At 45.9% G+C, this 23,454-nt stretch overlaps 1 protein-coding gene across 1 annotated transcript in view; it reads left to right on the top strand.

Annotated features, from left to right (window-relative positions):
* The window catches only part of SYF2 (SYF2 pre-mRNA splicing factor), a 247,762-nt gene that overhangs the window by 175,392 nt on the left and 48,916 nt on the right, over positions 1 to 23,454 (top strand). Inside the window, exon 6 of the mRNA XM_078663769.1 lies at positions 6,552 to 6,650. Within this exon, the coding sequence (XP_078519895.1) occupies positions 6,552 to 6,650 (99 nt within the window). The remainder of the gene's footprint in view (positions 1 to 6,551; positions 6,651 to 23,454) is intronic.

Here is a 23,454-nt window from a genome sequence, read left to right as displayed (position 1 = left end):
CTTTTTAAATTTGGGGATGATGGCTAGATGTTCATTCTCGGACCGCAGGGATCTGGGAGCTATATAAGGCGTTACCAGGTCGCTGAGAATCGGGGGGCCAGCTCCATTAATCAGTTTGTAAGCCGTGCACATGGCTTTGAATTCCACTCTTTGACGCACCGGGAGCCAGTGCAGGGCTTTGAGGGCAGGTTTAGCTGACACTCTGGAGGGAAGGTTCATGAGTAGTCGGGCTGCAGCGTTCTGTGTTCGTTGTATTTTAGCCAAGGTGACCTCAGGGGCACCCAGGTAAACCATGTTACTGTAGTCCAGCCGTGACAATATTAGCCCTTGGACTAGGAGTTTTCTGGAGGTGGGCGGGAGTAGGGGAAGAATCTTGCGGGTGGTGCGCATAAGCCCAAAACAGGTTCCTGCAGTTTTGGCCGCTTGTGTTTTCATTGATAACTCGGGTTCTAGCCAGACTCCTAGGGTCTTAATTTCTTTTTTCGGGGTGGGAATTTCCCCGAACACGTCTGGCCAGGCTGATGGGGGGATGGTCACCCATTGCTTTCCCATGAGCATCACTTCGGTCTTCGACCCGTTTAATTTGAGTGAAGATTCACACATCCAGCTGTAGATTTTCGTAAGGCAATTTGCCAAATTGTCTGGGTGATCGTCTAGTTGGGATAGGGAGACGACCAGCTGTGTGTCATCCGCGTAACTCACAATTTTGATGCCGAAGGGTGTCACCACGTCTTCAAGGGGGGCCATATAAGCATTAAAAAGCGTAGGGCTTAGAGATGATCCCTGGGGGACTCCGCTCGTGAGGGGGAGGGTGGACGAGTGGTGATTGCTGTCCCATACCTGGAACGTGCGCCCGTCAAGGAAGGACTCTATCCACCTGAGCGCCATCCCGGTGAGCCCTGCTGCCGCCAGCCGTTGGATGAGGACACGATGGTTGACTGTGTCGAAGGCTGCACTAAGATCCAGGAGGATCACTGCCACTGACCCTCCTGAATCCAAAATGCGCCTTGCCTCCTCGATAACGGTCAGAAGGGCGGTGTCAGTGCCATGACCCGGGCGAAACCCAGTTTGGGATTGCCGTAAGATGTTATTTGCCTCGAGAAACTGAGACAATTGTCCGTTGACCAATTTCTCAGCTACCTTGCTGATGCCAGGGAGGAGTGAGATTGGCCGGTAGTTTGCCATGTCTGCTGGGTCTAGCTGGGGTTTTTTAAGGAGTGCTTTCACGACTGCGCTCTTCCAGCTATCGGGGACAGATCCTTGGGCAAGCGAGCTGTTAATAAGCTCTGTGATCGTGGGAACTATGACAGGGGCTACGGTTTTGAGGAATCTAATTGGTGCTGGATCCAGAGGTGATCCGCTTTTCATTTTGGCCAAGGTTGCATCTACCTCGTTGCAGGTTACTGCCCTAAATGTAGCTAGTTGGGGGCGCATGCTGCTTCCTGGTTGGCTGGAGGGTGATTCATTGTCCGTGTGACTAGAGGGACAGGGGGGGGGGGAGGGATGTTAAGATTCGGGCAATTTTGTCATTAAAATAGGTGGCTAATTCGTTGCTTCGGTCAACAGGGGGGGCGTTGGAGGAAGGAGTGGTTGGTACTTTCAGTAGCTCTTTTACGATTAGGAAGGATTCCCTAGCTAAGTTGGTAGATTCTCTTATCCGAGTGTCGTAGTGGGAGGCTTTAGAGTGCTTAATGGAGGCTTTGTAAAATCTAACAGAGTTCTGGTAGGCTTCCTTGCTGGCGTGCTGCCAGTCTTTCCTCCATAGCCGTTCGGCTTTCTTGCATTTTTTACGTAGTAATCGAAGTTCCGGGGTATACCACGGGGCGGAACCTGGTTTCCCGTTTTTGTCCTCCCGGGTTCTAAATGGGAGTACGGAATCCAGGGAGGTAGTAATCCAGTCTCTGAATTTACTATCGGCGATAGCCGGGTCTTCTGCATGGGCGGGGATAGTGGACTCTAGGGTCCTGGCCCAGTCTTCGGTGGGGAGCTTGGACCAGGCCCTGTCCCTGGTGTAAGAGGAAGGTTTTTGAGATTTCCTGAAAGGTCCTAGTAGTTGGAAAGAGACTAAAAAGTGGTCCGTCCAGGGGAGGGCGAGGGACTCGTTGAATTGCATGGTGGGGGTGCTTGTAAACACCGGGTCCAGCAAGTGACCTTTGTTGTGTGTAGCTCCGGAGTTTAGGAGGTGGAGGTCGAGAGCCGCTAGATCGGTGATCAAGTCGGCTGCCCCATTATCTAAAGGGTCATCGAAATGAATGTTCAGGTCTCCTAGTATCATGAAGTTGGTGATGGAGTGGGCCTGAGTTGCTACCGTGTCCAGGAGAGCGCTAGAAAAGGAACCAGGGTGACCGGGGGGGCGGTACAGTAGGATGCCTGTGAGAGAGTTAGTCGGGTCTAACTTAATTGTGAACTGTAGGCTTTCAGAGTCGGGAACCTGCGCGTCGTTGAATTTGCAGGGGAGATAGTCCCGGTGAATAATGGCGACCCCACCACCTCTGCCTAAAGGGCGAGGTAGGGACTGAATGAGGAAGCCCGGAGGGGTGGCTAGAACCATGTCTGATGCCGAGTGTGGGGAAAGCCACGTTTCCGTCAGAAATAGAACGTCGATCTCATGGTCTTCTATAAGATGGTTGATAAGCGTCGCATGTTTAGGGAGAGAACGACAGTTCAGAGACGCAAGTTTGAGGGCTGAGGGTTTGTAGGGTTGGATGGGGAGTTTGAGTAGGACTGGGTGGCAGTTAGTGCAGCTGATAAATGGTCCCTCTAGATCGTGAACAAACTCACAAGAGGAGGCGATGGGGGGTCTGAGACTTAGGAGGTCCCGACGAGAGTAGGTTATCTTAGGGGCAGTTTTATCCGACAGGGGTTCTGGCCCTAGGCCCGGCTGTGCGCAGACGGGCGCAGACGGGATTGCCTTAGGCGCGTCTCCGGCACGCAAACGGCGCTCCCGCTGCGCTCGTCCGCTGCGCTGATATGGCCTGCACATTTGTAGTGAGTGTTATGGGCGTGGCCTCGCAGTGGGTGTGGCTCCTCCTTGGGCCTGCGCTGGCGGTGTGGGCGTTTTCCCCTGTGTCAGCGCTGGAAGTTGCTGTGTCAGGGGGGGTCTGGGAGGGTTGCTTTAGCGCGTACAAGTTGGCGCTTCAGTGTAGGAAAGCTCAATGCTATTTAGATCAAACACAGAGAAAATGACAGTTTTTTAAAATCAGTTTGCTGCTTTTGCGCGTGAGAAGTCAGCGCTTCAGTGCAGGTATACTCAAAGCTTTTTAGATCAAACATAGAGAAAAATGACAGTTTTCAAGGTTTCAGTTTCAGTTTTCAAGTTTTCAAGCATTACAGGAGAGAAAAGTGAAGTGAGTGCAGGTTACATAAATGTGCTGAATGCACGATACAAATGCCAACATCAAGTTACAAGGATCAAAAGTGACCCTAGGGCGCCAACGTGACACCAGTGCGCCAACGAGCCACTAGTGAGCGACCAAAATACATGAGGTAGCAGTCGGTAAATTACAGGAGAGAAAAAAGTGAAAAATGGGTGCAGGTTGCAGAGTTGTGCAGAATAGTGCAGCATACAGTTGGAGGTATAATTCTGATAAGATATAAGAGCAGGATACAAATGCCAACAATCGGTTACATGAAACAGATAGGTGTGTACCAAAAAACGGTAGTTGAGCTTAGTCTAGAGGGGTGAGTTCTTAGTGTCAGATTCAGATAGTGAGAATTAATGAAAGTCCAGCGACAATGACTAGTCCAAGATGGCCACCCGAGAAAGCAACTGGACAAAAATGGCCGCCACATAGGGGGAAAGAGCCAGTAGTCCTCTGTTTATTGTGGTTGCTTTGTGAGCAGGGAGGGCAGTTTCACTTTCATGCTAGCCCAGCTTCTAAGTTGCTGTGTGGGAGTCTTCTCTTGAAGGAGCCTCGTGGGCACAGGTGGTGATTTATTGCCTTAGTTTTTTGGGCCCCGCCATTTTGTACAATGGAGATTTAAAAATGAGTACCCGCATAATCAAATAAATACCTTATTTGTGCTTAGCTCTCGCGGATGACATTAACATCTGGCTCCATCAAGCCTCCATATACGCCTGGGGAGCCTCGATCCCCGCCAGTGTCTGTAGTTCCCCCTTGTCCGCTGCCGCCCGCAGAACGGTCAGAGCTCTTGATCCACAGCCCTTCCCGCCTCGACAGGCGACGACGCTTGTTTCCAGCTTGCCTCGCTCCACCACGGCAGCTCCCAGGGCAGCGGGGCAACACTCACACTCGGCTCCCGCTCCCTCCGCCAGACCACAGATGGGGGCGACGACGCCCGTTTCCCGCCTGCCTCGCGCCCGCTTGCCTCCCTCCACCACGGTAGCTCCCTGGGCAGCGGGGCAGTACTCCCACTCGCCTCCTGCTCCCGCAGCCAGCTGCAGGTGAGGGCAAGCTCATTCGATCCTCCGGAGCCAGGTGGCCCCCTCCGCGGAGTGCTGCAGCTACCCCACCAGCGTCCGCAGGTCCTCTCCCCAGGTCCCGGCAGCAGCGGGGGGGGGGGGACCGCCGGGAGTCACAGCCGCAATGGGATTCCTGGTGCTGTCCGCAGGGCAATCGGAAACTCCCGAGCCGCAGACCCTCCCACCTCAACAGGCAACGCCGTTTGCCTCCAGCTTGCCTCACCGTGTCCTCGGGGCTCCACTCCAGCCGCCAACGCTCCCCCTCGCCTCAACTCCCGCTGGCTTCAGTGTACAGGGCATCCGTCCCGGGCACCGCCGCTGGCACCGCAGCGTTATCCTAACTTGAACCTGTGTTCTGATTGGTACCTTTGGTGTTGAACTTGATTTCCATTAACCCAAGACACCTCAGGTTGGCATCCCAAAACCTTCTGTTAGTCCTCATCCTCCGTGTAAACGCTTTGGGAATATCTTTTTTCGCTACCAAGTCTCCATGCCCTTGGAACTCCCTTTAGTTGGACTGTACTGACCGGTCTTCCTAAGGGCATTGAAGTATGCCCTCTCCTGCTCCTCTTTCTGGCCCAACAACTTTTAGCTCGTGTCTGATTATTATGCGGTTTCCCGCGCAACCTTCCCTTTTCTCGCATGATTTATGGGTCTAAAGTGGCCACCTGGTGATGTGAGCCTCGTCTGATGAACATTCGTAGTGATGGTGCACTCTGAGTTGGTTGGTGTACTGTTTTGCGTCAGCTTTAATAGTAAATACGTTTCTTTCAACGTTATCAGTTTTGTTGCTCTTCAGTCCTTTGGCTTTAAATAGTGTTTGCTTACATTCTCTTGAAATAACCCTTTATTTATGAATGGTTCCGTTGTGCAGACATTGAAGCTAATTGTGAAACGCCATTGTAGATGAAGGCCTTGCTGTTTGTTACCACTCTAACAAAGTAATTTCTCTGTTCAGTTCCTTCCTACTCCCTCTTCTCTTTCCCGTTGTTGCTGTGTCCTGGCGTTCAGCTTTAAAGACTGCATGTTTCACACGTATGGCATGTCTTTTATCCATAGCAAACACAATATGATGGACCGAGTGCTGAAACTTTTTTAAAAGCTCACCTCCAGTCAATAGATCTGGGTTAAACCCATCGTTTGCTCTCCATGTCACCCCAGTATGGACCCAGCCATATGCAAATCAGTCTCGACCCTACTTCCCCAGGGGAACAGCCATTCCGAACTGCTTGGCCAATTCCTTCCCTGGACCGGAAATAAGCACCCTGGAACGGTTTCAGGGTATCACCCTTCATCAGCTAGGCTAGCTTAAATCCAGTGGCACAGTGAGCATGGGACCCATGTCTCGGCATACCCTTGCCACTTAGGGCGAACATAGCAAACTGGGCCACTGGATATAACCTATCCTGGCTGATAAGGGGTGATACCCCAAAACCGGTGCCAGGATGCTTGTTTCCGTTCCAAGGAGGTTCTGGCTTGTCAGTTTAACTGGACTGTCCCCATAGAAAGCAGGGTCAAGACTGATTTACATATGACATTTGATTTTTGGCATGGTGGGCAAAACAAATCGATGGATTTAACCTAAATCTGTGACTAGAGGTGAATGTTTGACAATGTTCAGCAATCCGTCCATCATCTGGTTGCAGCGCTAAAGTTACTCTAAGTGGCAAGGGTAGGTCCAGGCCTGGGTCTCGTTCTCACTGTGCCACTGGATTCAAGCTAGCCTGGCTGATGAGGGGTGATACCCCGAAATCGGTCCCAGAGTGCTTGTTTCCGTCCAGAAAGGACCTGGCCTGGCAGTTTAGGCTGGACTGTTGCAATGAGGAGAGGGTCAAGACTGATTTGGATATGGCTGGGTCCAAACTGGGGTGGCATGGTGAGCAAAAAACGATGGATTTAACCCAGATGTGAGACTGGGGGTGAATGTTTGACAGTATTCAGCATTCCGTCCATCACTTTTTGTGTTGCTAATATCTTTTTCCCATCCCATTTCAGATTGTGGTGCATCCATTGGGATGAATTGTTGAATGAACATGCTTGTGGACACCTTCTAAGCGTGTGATATGGTCACAATCTCTGATGCTCTTGTTTAGCATGTTATTTATATTGTGTTCTTGCTCTTGTGCAGCGGAGAAGAATTTTTTCCGACATCCAACAGTCTTCTTCATGGGACACATGTGCCTTCTAAGGAAGGAATTGATCGAATGGTTGCAGATTTGGACAAACAGTAAGTACATACTCAACAGTGATATTTGCTTGATTCTAGGAGCACCGGTTTCTATTATTCTGAAATAGCCTGTCTAAAAATGTTTTGCTTCAAAATCATGGTGAAATCCACTGAACGGCGTTCAAATGTTGACAATTAGCACAAGTTGAATGTGTGTGCGTATATAAAAAGTATAACAATAAATCGTAGAAAACTTCATTGCTAATTCCGATAGCTTGAGAAGCAGCTCCGTTAGCTCAGCAATAGGGCGCCTGGTCAGGGAATTAAAGGTTGGTCATTTGATACCTATTTGAACTAGGAACAACTAAAAGTAAACTCTATCCGAAGTTCTTAGGCTGCAGAAAGCTTACATGTGTTGCAACATTGTACACCATGTTTGGAAGCCATTGTTAACATGTCGTATAACAGTCTACGAGACCAAAGGGTAGTCTACATAAATGCACTCTTCCATTTGAGATGGTGAGCGTTTGATGCTTGCAATTAATGTATTACACAAATAGCTTCCACTGTTGAGGAACCTTAGAAACACGACCAAAATATCTGCATCTTGTGCTCACTTGAGGATCTAGTCTCGGAATCTAAAAGGTCCTGCTTTAAATGTAATATTCACCCTGGTGACGTTGAAGATCAGCACACTGGGGAGTCAGTGGATCAATCTAATCTCTAACTGTATATAAATGGTGTTGTTGGGCTCGAGGGGCAGCCGTTTCCCCTTCTTACGACTCCTCGTTGGCACAGAAAATGGAATATATATAGGGAAAAAGTGTATTCCGGATCAGTGCAAATACTGGTACTTCATTCGAAACTGTGCCAGCTGCACCCCTCTCGTTGGACTGCATAGTCAGTCCCACACGTGTCTATTCAAGCACTTGTTTTCAGCATTCTTCTGGTGTTATTTGTAACCCACACAAGGCTAACTCCCTCATCCGTGCCTTTCACAACACACACCGGCGCCTGTCACCTTCCTGACAGTCTCCTGGGCGCCCCCTCCGGTCCACTGAGCACTTTGCTGCTGTAATCATTAACACATCTCTAGCAGGGCTCGGTGCGTTGGTCTAAATGGTTTCCATCAAGGAACTGTAGAGGGAATAGATTAATAATGTGAAGCTTGACAATGGTAATACTCGTGCATTAAATAATAATGCCGCCTCAACCGCGGGTGCTTGGTAATATTCAAACATTCACAGAAACCACTGTTCGAACGGGTGTCCGAATCATCAGCATGTCCAGAAAAAACAGACAGTCAGACTTTTCACCCGATAAGTTTCACAGACCACACCTATAAAAATGTAACGGATGAAAAAAGCCCTGAGAAGAAACGGGATATGCGGATCTTGGTGCATTAAGCACCAACATGTGCTTGTTTTGAGGGTTAAACTGGGTATTTGCTTCAATACTTCCTGTATGCAATAAGTATCAAAACCTAGAGTGCCATAATTCATTGGATGCAATAAGTAAGGATGCAGTCAAAGAATTTGTCATTGAGGACCTAATGTGTTGTTGTTTTTAATTTTATACCTAGCTCAGTTGCACAAATATAAGTGAAATGGGTTATTATTTCTTTATCTTCAGCCCCTAGCTACACTCCTCATCATCAACATTTGGTCATTATTTTTGTGCCAGATCATGTATTCATGACCTTGGATGCGGGGTTTTGGAGGTCCACAGCGACTGGGGCCTATTCATCTCTGTGCTCACGAGTTTTTATTAAGAATTAAAATATGAAAAAAATTCATCACGTCGTCATATTTTTCATTTTTCTGAAGCCTGGTTGGTGGAAAACCACAATCTATGACCGACTTAGTGTTCACCATCTTAGATATTCTTGGCCACATGCACAAGACTACAGAATTGCAATTTCCTAATTGTGATTCTTAGTGAATCGCAATTAGGAAAATGCAATTCGTAAAGTAGGAAAACGTGAGTTTTAAATAGCGATTACAAGTGGGTCGCAAATTTACCTGTCTCATGAATATTGAGGTATGTCACAATTTGCGACCCATTAGGAATCACAGCCATCACAGGGATGGTGGCCTTCTGGGGTCAGCAGATCACCTTGTCTTTGATCACTTTTTAAATAATGCAATTTTTATTTTTTATTTTTTTGTTAATGCTGCCCGGTATCCTTAAAGGAAAACTGGATGCGTTTCGGAAAAATAAATGAAAAGTGTTTTCGTTTCTTAAGAGTAGGCAAGTAGTCTACTGCTTGCTCTTTACAAATATTATCCCAACCATTCTCAAAGGGGAAGGGGTCCCTTGGGGATCCCTTCCTATTTGCGAATGGGTTCTCACCACTTTTCAAAGGGTGTGAAAATGCGAAGTCGCTAAACATTCACACATACCACTGCAATGCGGTATTAGGAGGGATACGCCCTAAATAACCCCCTTCCTAATTCCGAATAGCAAACCCCAAAATGCGATTCGGGTACAACTTAGCAAATCGCTATATGATTTTTGTACTTGCCAAAAAGCAGATTTGCAGTCGCAATTCCTGCGAATTGGACCATTAGCACCAAAAAAATGGTTTGTACATGTGGCCCTAAGTTACTTTTTTTAATTTATTTTTTTAAGTATCCTATGTCTGGTTTTGCACAGAGTAAGTAAAACAATAAATTGCTGCTTGATGACTCCCAAAGGTTCTCTCTTAAGAACATATTTGTGAGAGTGGTATAGTTCCTCTACTTGTCTGATTTGCACATGGAAAAGTCTATACATAAGTAAATATTCCCAGGCAACAAGGACTCACACAGTTCTGAGTCAGTAAAGCATAGAAAATATACGTTTTAAGTCTCAGACATTTAGTCGCAGTGGGGTTGACTTCTTTACTAGAATCACGATTCCCTATTTACCGATGCTTTCAACTTTTTTGGCAGAATCTATCTTTAGTAAAATCATCAGCGGTAAACATCTTGTCTAATTAAATAACAGCCTCCCCAAATTGAAGTGACATCAGCACAGCCATTTGTACGTACAGTTTGTGTTCTCTTTCAGTATAAAACCATTTATTATCCTGCCTCCTCATCCTTCTTGACCTCTCTTCAGCATTTGACACGGTCAAACACGAGAACTTATTGGAGCTGCTAAGCACTAGAATGGGTCTATCGGGAACTGTTCTCAAATGGTTTTCTTCCTTCATAACCGGTCTCAGAAGTTCAAGATCGACAATGTGCTATCTACACCGGTGCCTGCAGATCTAGGTGTTCCACAAGGATGACACACAACTTTACCTAAAGCTACAATCCCCGAAAGATATCAAACTTCTGAATTCCACACTTAGTAACACTCAATCTTGGTTGGCCGATAATCACCTCAAACTAAATGCGCTGAAAACTGAGTTCCTACTCATCTCACCCCTCATCTCACCTCATCTCACCTCATCTCACCCCCGGCGAAAATTTCCACCACCCAAACTTGGCTCAATAACCTAACAGCACTCAATGTCCAACCTACCATCGTGGACTCAGCGAAATCCCTAGGCATCACAGTCAACGCCAAGCTCAACATGCAACAGCACGTTAGCAAAGCCACAAAAGGAGCTAATCTCCAAATCACCACACTGAGGAAACTTAAACCCTTCCTCCCTGCCAAAGACTTCCAAACTGCTGTACAAGCTTTAGTCATCCCTCGCATAGACTACGGAATTGTGGCCCTCAGCGGACTCCCGCTATCCACAACAGCACCCCTAAGAGCCTCCCTGAACGCTGCCGCGAAACTCATTACTGGCTCAAGAAAACATTCGCATATATCCCCAGACTTAAAATCTCTAAAATGGCTGCCTTTTGAAGCCAGAATACAGCTAAAAATTGCAGTTATGACACACTCGGCCGTGCACCACAAGGCACCCAACTACCTCGCTCAAAAGTTGTCTATATCAGGAGGGTCGAGATCCAATCGAAGTACAAAAAATCTACTCCTGAAACCTCGTAGATTCCGGAAAGAAAAAACATACAAGCGCTCCTTCTCAGGAATGGCACCCAGGATCTGGAATGCGCTCCCTCCGGAAACCAGGCTTATCTCCTCCACTGCACTCTTCAAGAAAGAGGTGAAAACAATCCTTCTGGCCAAGATCTCCTGAACTTTATAGATACTGGATCTGAGACTCTGCATCGCTTTGTATCACTGATCACCTTGTTCTTTGGCACTATACTCCTACTTGATGGTGACACTACTACGCTACTCTCTTACTACCGACCAATATATGTTACACTTTGGTGTATTGAATCACCCTCCCGATGCCCCCACCCAGTAATATCTCTATCCTAAGAAATTGGTATAAGCCATCCACACATCCAAGGTTTTACCTGAACCCTTTTGTAGTGGGAGCAATGACTTGTGCCGTCTTATATTACTTGTTTACCTGATTGTATTTTGATATGTTTCTGTACATTACTGTTATCCTACTATGTTAGTGATTACTATACTGCTCCCTTTATCTTGTTCATTCCTGCTGCACCTACCCCTGTCTCTGTGAAGCGCTCTGATATCTGTAAGGATCTTGTTCGCGCTATATAAAACTTTGAATAAATAAATAAATAAATAAATTACCTGTCTACTGCAGCAAGTTTAATTCCATTGTCACCTCAGGACTATATATCTGATCATATTGTTTTTGCACTCTTAAATACAAAACAATTATTGATGTGGACTATAACCTCTCTGCGAAAGCTCTTTTCTTGGCAGCTCTCATCCTTTAATATTTTTTTCCTCTATAACTCTTCTTTCAGAACAGTTGCCCGAGGTGCAGTTTTTCAGTAGAGCTATTAAAAATTGACAAGTTAACCTTTTTAATTGAATTTGCTTTTGTAGTCCAGATGGTGAGATTTGGGTGCAGTCACCTCGCGTTTCCCAAGCGAGTTTCTTTTCCTTCGAGGTCTGGCCCTCTGCAAGCTACTCTTAAAATATTGATTGTAACGGCAGTTGCACTGCTGTGAAGTCCAGATACCTATAGCCGTTCAGGTCATCTCTAATCACCAGACTAGTTACTTTCATTGGTCTTCTCCTCAGAGCATTACCTTTGTAGAATGCAGTTGTACGCAGGCAGGAGTCACCATTGATCAATAATAGATCCTTGCAAGCTCTCTAAAGCAGAAAAAAATGCAATCCTTTCACTTGCCACTGTACCAGAGTCCAGAGAAAACCGCGTCACCACCAGGGGTCCCTCAATATACTAGATGTCACACTAGTTGCAGCGAATCTGCAGGCAAGCTTTTTCATGTAATTTGACTTCTTTGTTAAGTTCCCTATAGAATACATTTACTTGTAGTAGGGATAATAATACACTGTGTACATTGGGGCACAGAGTCTAGAGAGCGGTGTTCTCTGTGTGCTGTCAATAATTATATCTTGATATCTAATTATAGTCAGAAGCTAGAAGTCTATCGGAATGTCCACCTGAGGGTATGATCGAGTAGGGAAGCTGGTCGGTTGCCTTCTGGAATACTTGGACCCTGTGGAAGTCAGTGATCAAGCGGTGATCTTGAATGCTACTGTTATCCACCCCTTTGTGATAGGTGTGACGACTGCACGTATCAAAACGAACCTCTGAGATTCAGATGTGACTGTAGGTCCTCGACGCCCCCCTCCATGCCAGCACACTTTGAGCCCAGATGGTAGGAAACTTGCAGAAGACAAAAGGTAAAGTTGAGACTATGAAGCCAATGTCAGCATTAGAATAATAGTGCGATTTTCAGATACAGGATCAAAATATGTAATTTGGATACACAGGGCAGGGGCATCACACAGCCGCAGTATATCAGCCGCTGCCGTGGCCAGCGCTCTTAAATGAATGAATGAATGACTGACTAGAGCACGAGCTACAGCCACCACGAGATGTCGCTGTTCAAAGATAGGTTCACTTTGCAGCACTCCTCCGGGTCATGAACTTGTGATCTCATAACGCCATCGTTTGTTTTGGAATGTCTTCAAATGTCACCACTGTTTTTTCAAGAAGTATCTAAACAACCCATGTCTCTGTTGTATATGTCTATACACGGGCTGAGTTACACTACAAATCCAGTTTCATTCTACGTACAAGCATTACTCCTGCGGTCTCGAATCTATGACCGTCTCTGTTTTGCCTACGAATTGTATTTTTGGGCTGATCCACGACAGGGGTTAATATTCGAACGTTTTCTTTGCTGCCCAACCGCTCGTAGAGATATAACGTTGAAACCATGCGTAGGAAATGGGACTTGGGAGCGTGTGGAAGTTTATGCTTTGCCAAAATGAGTGCTCTCCTGTTCTCGGAGACAATTGACATGAGTGAAGACCAACTTGTAGCTATCCTTGGGCGCTACATCAGTGGCTGAAATTTACAAAGCTAGTGCTATTGTGTATACCTCATTCTTCCTGAAGACGAACAAGGCTGAATCAAGGGCATTTTTAAATGGGTTTTATTAAGGAATTTGGGTAATGTGTTAACTATGTGGATTTGTGCAACTGCGATTAGAGCAAAAAGTGGCGTCACATCTTTTAGGAGCGCATGCAAGTAATGTGGTCGTAGGGATGGACCAATAAATCCTCCCAAGCAGACATGAATGGTGGAACACATTAAAATTGGTGTGACCCTTAAAGGAAAGCGAGAACGGCTGGTAACTGGGCCGATTCCTTTGTAGACAAGAACTTTTACAGCAACACAACCACATCTTTGGTAGTCATTCCTCCGTTGTTTTCTACTGGTTGTTCTTGATGCAGCAGATTGTTGCTGCATGCCCGGACCACAGCTTCCTTATGGCAGTGCATCGAGGGTTCTTGTATATTGCAATGCTTCTTACTGAAGGTCTTGTGTATGTACATAGGATGTTGAATTATATTTGTTGCATTGGAAATCAGTAAAGTAACTTCATTTCTGGGCTAGTCTCCTGTACCAGGTGCTAGTCTTCTAAGGACCGCGGGATCTTTCCTCAGTACGATCAGACGAAGATGGTTTTCTTATCCTTTATCTTTATATGGGGAATACAGGATCATTCTAGCGGCACATGATGCCCAGGTGTTTGGTGTGCAGCACTGGGCCAGGGCAACCCCGAGGGAACGAAGACATGGGACACTGCTTAAGTTAGTGTGAAATCATCAGAAGTCTCTCTCTCACTCGGTCGATGCATGTCTGTATTTGCGCTTGCTTTAAATATGCTGTGATATTCCATCCTTGCTTGGTGACTTAGCGAGGGGCATTGAACATTGTTCCGCTCTCTATGAGCCTACATTTAATGACACCCACCTCTTCATCTCTGGTACTGACTGCTAAAACGTGGATTTCTGAAAAATACAGCGAGGCTAGAGCAAGAATGCACATGTATCCCGCTAATTGGAATCCATCTTTCTCAACTTTCCTAATGATGTTGTAGATTGTTCCAGGATACTGCCAGTAGGTGGCAGAAGATGCAAGCGTGTGACAATGGAATCCTGCTGCATGAAAATCTTTCAAAGGTACTCAGGCTGCTCAACAGGATCAAGACGTGTTTTTTTTTCTTTTACGCTTTTTTGTTGTTGATTATTTGTAATTAAAGATCACTACAACAAATACAGTATCAGATGTTTGTCAAATTAGTAAAATTAAATTCCCATTGAGAAAAAACATTTTGGTTTCTTTAGCTACGGATTGTGTTTATCCATATGTAGTATACGTAAATTGCTCTTTAACATACTTACTAAATTACGCTGCTGTCGTTATCTGTGATAAAAGTGTACCCAATGCGCGCCAAAGTCACTAACGATACCTACCCGGTGTGTTAGGCAGACATCGGCGTGAAATGTGCACTCGGGATATGTGCTTGGTACAAAGTCACGTGACAAACCTGTTCAGTTTATTGTGCAGTTGTCTGCATGATATTTTCTACTCCAAGTATTTGTATGCCTGCAAAGATCATATGTGTAAGGAAAAACAAAAATAGTAATAATTACGCTCAGTAATCCAGATAAGTGCAAGATTACACTCGCATGGAAACACATTTTCACCCAGGAATACTTTTTGCTAGTCCTTCTGGACGTGATAGTCTGTTTCACTTATTACATCTTGATATTACGCCAGTAAGTATGCGCCCTGGTTGTATAGCTGGAGGAGTGGAAAAAGTGTGAATAAGGGGGTAAGTGCAGGAGTTGCGGATTCAATTTGTGCGTTCATACGCGAGTGGCAGAGTGCGGGGACAAGAGGGTGAATGAGTAAGTACAAGGATGAATAAATAGGTGAATGAGAGCATGGAGAATGAGTAGCCTGGAGCCTCCTGAGGCGGGTCATCTGTGACCCCCAACAAAAACCAGGTTGTCTTGAAGTGGAGCCCCGAATGCAGCACTTTAGGAGCCCCTGCTGCCTGAACCCGTAATGGCCGCCAACTGCAGACGCTCGACTGGAAGCAGACAACACTAATGCCACAAGAAGACCCCCGGTTGCCTGGAGCCTCCTGAAGTGGGTCATCTATGACCCCGGACAAAAACCAGGCTGTCCTGAAACGGAAGCGGAGCCCCCGAGACGCAGCACTTTAGGAGCCCCTGCTGCCTGACCCCGTAATGGCCGCCAATTACAGATACACTATAGGAATTTAGCCAGCTTTAAAGACACTGAAGACACCCGGTAGCCTGGAACCTCCTATCACAGAAGAAGGGTCATTTGTGACCCTCAACGGTAACTAGGCTGCCCCGAGGAGGGAGAGGAGCCCTGTACCTTGACACCCTATAAGCCCGTGCTGCATGACTCAGTAATGGCCGCCATGATTGCCACCTTCGGTTGAACTCATCAAATTCTCACGATTACCTCTGGGGAGCCTTTAAGGTCTCGCCAAAGATCGACCAGAAGAGGGCTTCGAGCGAATTCCCCTCCAATGCGCCAGATACCGCAACAAAGACTCGTAGGTCAGTGTAGGTAGCCCCTAGGTGCCTGTCCCCGAAATGGCTACCAGGGACTATACTTGGACTAGCTTCTAGAGAGTCCTGATCCATTGCCTCCCTAACACTCCCAGGAACCACAGATTAGTGTAGGCAACCTCCAGACGCCCTTCCTCTAAACACCCACCCGCGACCTAATCTCCTAACCACCGTCACATCGTGACAGAGGTGACCCGCCACCTTTAGAGAAGACCTTTAACAACACAGACCCCCACCCCAAGATACTAGACTAACACCTTCTCTCAAACCTGGTCCTTGAAGAAGCCCTACTCTATCCACCCTTCCCCCCCTTTGGTCTCTTCCCACCGGGAGGTAACTCCTCAAGCGCCCCAACCCCCCACCTGATTAGATAGCACTCTCCACTTCACACAACATTCTCTCCTTTAAACTGCCTGAGGGAACCCTCCTCCCTTATAACCCAGACATAATGCCACCGACCACGCAAATTACTGTCACCCCTCGAACACCGAAGTATGACACCCTACGGGCCAAACTCATTCGCGATCTCCTTCCCCTCCAACCTCACTGGCAAAGCGAAGAGACACTTCAAACATAGACTGATCAGACAGCACCCGAAACACTATTCGTAGATACCTTCCACTGCTCCTCTAAAGGGCAGATCAAAATGGACCTCATCTTCCACACTGAAAGACCTGACAACTGGATCATCATCCTCAACATACATTTCCACATCTCCAAAACCACCATCACATCCCATAGCCGCAAATTGACGTCCTCTCTCCCGAATCACCAGACGCTGAGTGCTAAAATCTCCATAACCATCTACTCGAATGGCTCAGTCCTGATACACGCTAACAATGATAACTTCAAGGTTTTTGACTCCCTCTTCCTCTTGCTAAAAAAGGCACCCTTGCACATAGCATGACCTGGCCTGCCCCCCCCCCCCCCCACCGAGCCTTCCACGGCAGGTGAGACGCCAGACCCTTCTTACATCTCCTTCGTGATCCCCATCCCCTCCCTCCCGAGGCACCTCCCACAACGTTGCACCTCCAATCAAAGATGCCATCCCCACTGGCAGATGACCCTCCCACTCATGCCCCCCCCCATCCCAACCTGCCTTCCAGGAGTGAGCCTCACCCCCAAGCTCAGTCTTCCTTCAGCCCCACCACGCCGCCAGGCCACACGAGGCAGAGCCCTTGTCATGAGCCGATACTCCCCCTGCTCATGATTCCTCCCAGAGACATACCAGGCTGCTTCTCCCCAATAGCCACCATGATTGGGACCCACCCCCTCCCCCTCTGGCTGTGCTGCCCCAGACTCCCTACCTCCCACCGTAGATATCATGACGCATTGCCTAAACCTCCTGGAAACTCAGCTTGAAACCGCGATCCGAGGCCTGAACGAAACTTTATCCAACCTGGTCCCGATCCGAAAGTCCACCCAACCGCTCACAGCACCGCCTACTCTCACCTATCCCGAGCGTGCCATGGCATAGCCCCCCCCAGTGGGTCCCCTGTCCCCCCCAGATCCTGGCCTTTGACCAACAGAATGGGTACTGAAAATAGCTGAGAGAGACCCAGAAGAGCAAAAGCCTCACTTTCCTCTCGGGAAGCGGCATAGCTAGCCTCAACCTATGACTCTCCCTCTAATCCCCCCCCAAATCTATGATCCAAGTAATTACGGGAGTCGAAAGAGAACACCTCCTACTGAGAGACCCTAGACCCTCAGCCCACCTAACCTCTCTTCCCAGAGCCCCGTCTACTAAGAATCTGAGCAAAGAAGGGTCCCCCATTAACTGCATGCTCCTAAACTGCAGATCAGCCTCTAAACATGCAACCAAACTAGCAGAAGCCAGCCATCCTCTCCCATGACATAGACATAGCATTCATCACAGAGACCTGGCTCAACAATCTCTCTTACCCCAGCATGGACATGCTGGTGCCTCTGGGATTCACAATGATCAACAAAGACCGACAAGAGCACAGGGGAGGGGGCTTAGCTATCATTCACAAGAACTTTATCTCCATCACGGAAATTGCATCCTGCCTGTATTGCACCTTTGATTGTCTCTCAGTCAACATCAAGACATGCGATAACAGGTCATCAATTTGCTATCTCCTTTACCACCCCCAGGCAACTTCTCCGAATTCGGGCAACACCTTTCTGAATTGATTGCACATTGTGCACTCGGTAACTCAAACAATATAATTCTAGGCGACCTCGATCTAAGATGGAATGAAACAAAAAACCCGCTCATTCAATCCCTAAACAACCTCCTACTAGAAAACAATCTGACCCAACACTGCTCAGAAGAAACTCACCACAGAGGAGCAACACTCGACGCAATTATTGCCGAAAGCAATGCAATCACCACTGACCACATCCTTCCTGTAGACTGGTCCAACCATCACATCATCCTTTCCTTCATCAACCAAGCAGTCCTAACTCACCACCCCAAGCAGGACCCCCCCCAAATGGGTTAGGAACACAGCTCAGATCCCTCAAGCTGCTCTAGAAGAAAGAATTAGCTTGCTCCTCCCGAACAGCACTGATCACCTCCAACTATTGAACTCACCTCTTTACAACTCCAATATGACGCTCACCCTAGACAGCCTTGCACCTCTGAAACAAAAAAAATCCAGGAGCATTCCATCCAGATCATGGTTCACCACTGACATCAATGAAGAAAGAAGACCTCTAAGAGCCTCAGAAAGAATCTGGAGGAACAATCCCACAGTCCTCCATCGCAATTAACTCCAAGCAGTCCGCAGAAACTACAAAAAGCACATTAAGTTCAAAAATACATCTTTTTTTTTGCTCTGCACTAGACACCGCAAAAAAACGACCCAAACAAGCTCTTCAATATCATCAGGAATCAAACCTCTAAGCCAGTGACATCCTCAACTCAGGCATCCAAGGAGCGCTGTGAAAACGTTGCCATTTTTTTCAATGACAAAATGGCTAAGATCGACCTCTCATATGGCTCCAATGTCATCCCCTCCGCCGAGATCCAGGCGTCTGAATCAAACAATTGCGCCTCTTTAATCCCCCCAAAACATTCAGGAAGCAGAGATAATCAAACTAATCTCCAACGCTAAACCCTCATCCCACTCCCTGGATCAGCTACCTCCTCAATTGACCAAGGACCTGAAGCTCGTCCTAGCTCCGCTATGGGGTAAGATCATTAACAGCTCACTGAGCTCAGGAGTCGTTCCAGCCTGCTCAAAGTTGGCCAAGTCACTCCATTGCTAAAAAAAGGCAGGTCTAGACACTGAGGATCTGAACAATTTTATATCTGTATCGAACTTACCTCTTCTATCCAAAATCCTGGAAAGATGTGTACTTCCTCAGCTGACCCAACACTTGGACAACATTAGTCTCCTAGACCCCAACCAATCGGGCTTCAGAAAGAGTTGCAGCACTGAAACCGCAATCCTTAATGTCATAGACGATCTACACAAGTCACTTGACTCGGACCAGTGCTGCCTTCTCATCCTCCTAGACCTATCGGCTACATTCGATACAGTCGATCACAAACTGCTCATCAAGGCTCTACAAGAAAGGGCTGGTCTTGAAGAGACGGTCCTCCACTGGTTCTCTTCCTTTCTCCGCAACCGCTCACATAGAATAAAAATTAAAAACTTCGAGTATGACCTCCACTTTGTCGACAAGGTTGTTCCACAAGGATCAGTGCTCTCCCCTCAGCTTTCAACATTTACATTGACCCCTTACCACTCTACTCAGGAAATCCAACATCCCTTTCCACCTATCGGGGACAGCAAAATCCCACCTCGCCCCCCTGAAAACAACCTTTAATGCAGCAGCCAGAATGGTCACTGGAACTAAGAAGTTTGATCACATCTCCCCTGCACTCAGAGAACTCAAATGGCTCCCAATTGAGTTGAGAGCTAGCTTCAGAACAGCCTGCCTCACCCACAAAGCCCTGCACACAGACAAACCGGAATACCTGGCTGCCAAACTCAAAAGGGCCGGGCAGTCTAGGAACCTCAGGAGCTCCAACACACTGCTACTCATCCCGCTGAAAACTCGCAAGCAAAAAAACGCAGCCAAATCGTTTGCCTGAAACGCCCCCAAAATCTGGAACTCCACCCCCCCCCCACATCAGAAGGATCCCCTCATTTCCAAAATTCTAAAATCTGCTCAAAATCCTCTCCCTTGACCACTCTCGAACGAACCGATAGAGCCAAGGATGCACCCTAGCCGGCACTCTATCTAACTTTAATTTTTGCCCGGTGACACTGACTCAGATCAAGAAAACGTTTTGGACACTCGTCCTGTGTGAACAAAAAAACTTTTTGGAGGCCCGTCTTGTTTGACCTGCACCTTCATGCCCCTCTGCGCGACTGCGCCTTTGTTCGCCCTATACCCAGCTCGATCCCCATGTTTTACTAAACTCTGTACTACCCATTTGCACATAATTTACTTGATGTAAAGCGCTCTGATACCCTCAGGTCCAGCTAACGCTATATAAAACTCCTAAAATAAAAATAAATAATTCTTGGGTCCAGTCACGGCGATAACACTAGAGATTTTATGTTATGTTGTAATTTATTCAGTACCTTGATCTGAAGTCCCCTTTCATTCGTTGTTATTTAGAAACTATCCCCCACCCCCTGACACATACACCACCACTTTGTGTTGCAGAGAACACCAATATTGATTAGCAGAAGTAAGCATTATGCATGAATAATAGCCCAGGTAATACAATCGCTGGTGCTTAAGTTTGGTCTGTGTGCAGCATTTTGGAATTGACTGGTGTGTCTAGCCCTCATAAATGTTCAGAAAGCACAAGAGCAGTCTAGTAGGTGTGCCACCTGAGGTAATCTTTGTGTTTTCATGTCACACAGCACTCATTCATGCTGGTAAAGCAGCTAATTCTAGTGCGACTCACTAGAGCGATTGTACATTAAACTCTCCTTAACTTGTTCACTTGTTTATCTCATGCCGGGCAAAGTTGCACCAAGGAGTGCATGCGCTTCGAGCTTTTACATTGTTGTTTTAGCTCGGTTTTGTTTTTAGCTTATAGTTTATTCTTAATGTATTTCGGTTGCCTGGCCTCTTCTTTTCATTTGGGTTAGTTTGTTGTTGCAGCTTATTTTGAGAAGCTAGTTTATTTTAAGATCTCTCCTGAGCTCGTGCATGCGCTCACTTGAAAGATATTTTGTTAGCTTATAGTGGGCTTAGAGCCCGCCCATTACTTTTTTCTGTTAGTTGAAGCATTCTGTAAGAGTGCATGCGTTTGAAGGATGTCTCCCCATACCACTCCGGGTTGTCACTTGCTGACTCCTACCTTCCTTTCCCTTTATACGTGTAGCAGCCGCGCTATTGTTCAAAATTGCTTAAAACATTGACAAAGCCAGTAAATTGCATAGGCTGACCTATTGGCTTTGCTAATGCTTGTCTTTATTTGTTTGACTCTCCTAAAGCCGGGCAAAGACAAGTCACCCTCTTTGGTGGAAAGAAGCTGGAGTAGCCGTTTAATGATGGCTGCGGCACATTTCAAGCTATAAAATAGAAAATAAACTGGACTTTAAACTGTTTCATGCATATTTCATTCTCTAGGACCTTTTGATGTATAATAATAAGAGAAGCTGCAAAATGTAGTAAAGCCAAGTTCACTGGTAAATGAGATATTATCTAAGGCCCTTGTGAACAGTTTGGGTTCATTGTTTCACGAAAAAGTGAGGTGTCCGAATCATTTATTATAGTTGAAAAGGAACTGATATTAGATACTCAAGGGCCTAAGGAAGTGTGTAGTACTTTTGTGTTTGAAATGCTTAAGCATTCTTTCAAAGTAAGTTTTGAGAAATTGATGTCCAAAAGTACAATTGCAGCCTCCTCTTTGAATATCTGCAGTAGCGAATGTATATAAGTATTGCCTCTTTTAACTAAGGAATAGTACTTGTTGATTTGCAGGATTTCATTGATGATACTATTAGCTACCACCACTAAAGCTTGTTTTTTAACATAGTTTGAGTTTATTCTAAGAAGGTTTTTTTTGTGATTATGCTTTCCACAATGGGTTAAGGCGGTGAATGCCTTTGTTAAATAATGGATTAACATTGGTTATTCAGTGTACATAGGGATACCCAAGAAAATCTTTGTCGAGCATCCATATGTCAAAAATGAGCCGGCTACAACATTGTTACGCTTGAAAATGGCTGATCACCCTATTAGGGTAAAACACATGAAATAATAATAGCATTAATTATACTTAAACGTAGATAGCAGATAGTAATCTTCATTTAACTTGCACCAATCCTACGCCACTCAAGACTCCGTCTTCTACTCGCCTGTGGACACGGCAAATACTATGCCCACTTCTGTGTACGTCAGGCATCACACAGAACATTATCAGGTACCATTTGTCTTGTTTTCTAGAAGTCCGGGATGCCCTATACAGCAGGGTGGAAGTGGCCAGTGAGAAAAGTAGTGATAAAATACGTTTTAAATGATCACATATATGGACTTTTCATTCCTAGTATCTGCTACATGTTTGTAACATTACTGTATGGTGCTAAAATAGGTTGTATTCCCAAGTAGTACAACGAACTGATACATTATGTGGAAACTGATATTATACAAGTAAAGATCAACATGAAGTCAACCTTTATAATGAAAATAATTTGTTTATATGGCATTTCATTTTGATGTTTTTGCTGTTTCCTTCTGTTTTAATGTGTGTCAACATTAGCCAAATTATTGTTACTTAATTGGAAGAAAGGCTGAGCTCGTCTTGCTGGGATTTAAACTTGTGACACATAAGTCCAAACAGGTGTCAGAATAGAGAACAAGTTGCTACCTATCTTTAGGTTGTACACTTGTATGTTAGTACATTTGTAGGTGGATTTAGTCTGCTTTTGACTTTAAATACGATAACCATTTTCAACGTTCAGCTTGACATCTAAGCAGAGTTTCTGCTTTTGAGGTTGATGCTCCATCAAACAGTGAATCCCATAAGGAGAAATGAAGAAACCATAGATGAACTTACTCCATTTTTTTTAGTTAGTATTAAGAGCACTAGATATGGATAACATCAGCAGTTCACAAAACCAATTGTTTTCACCACTGCTTGATGATTACAATACATGGTATACTACTCCCCTTTTTCCAATACAAACATATTCACCCCCTCCCCAAAGAGTTAGTATTAAGTAAGCTGTGTTGCAGTATTTCTATAGCATACCAGCATAAAAAACGGCTCTATTTGTTTTCAGATTGTAATAAACAGACCACTCCAGAATATGAAGCCTAAAAAAGCAGGAAAAAAATTATAACCAAATTATATTTGAGTAGTGGTGGTGATCGAGGATTTAGATTTTTTCCCCCACTCACATTATCAATGCAAAACATTTTAAGCACAGAACTCTTTTAGCTCAACAGAGATGTTGTAGGCAATTAACAGTCAAAACTGGTACCATCTCCCTCGCTAGAATTGGCGGCCATCTAGATTTACTTTTGTATTTGTACACTGTCTTAGCGCCAGGATGCTCCTTTCGGAGCGACAGTTAGCGCTCTATAAATACCACATACAAATACAAATACAAATAGAACTGTGTGATACCAATAAAACGTTATCTTCATTTCTGCGTTCAGGTACAAATGATTCGAAGAATTATGAATACAAAAAGAGAAAATGCATCTGTTTGAGGCATATGAGCTGTAGATCATATGCTTTAGCATAGATCGCCATCTGGCGTTCGGGCTGGATCTTTGCACTTTGTTTTTGTTCAAAGACTTGTAGTCACAAGATAGGTGACTCCTCCTTTGGGTGATAGTGCGCATGGGCATCAGCTCCATCCCCAGATTGTTTTTTTCCGCCATCGGGTTCGGATGTGTATTGCTGAGTTCCGGTACCATTTTTGGACCCCTTTGATGCGCAATCCACTACCCTCGACGGTGTTATCGTTCGCGATTCTTCATTCGATGCGAATCTTCTAACTTT

This window comes from Lissotriton helveticus, chromosome 10 (genome assembly GCF_964261635.1).
Source record: "Lissotriton helveticus chromosome 10, aLisHel1.1, whole genome shotgun sequence".
In the NCBI taxonomy this organism is placed as follows: Eukaryota; Metazoa; Chordata; class Amphibia; order Caudata; family Salamandridae; genus Lissotriton; species Lissotriton helveticus.
This window is presented reverse-complemented; position numbering and strand designations above follow the sequence as displayed.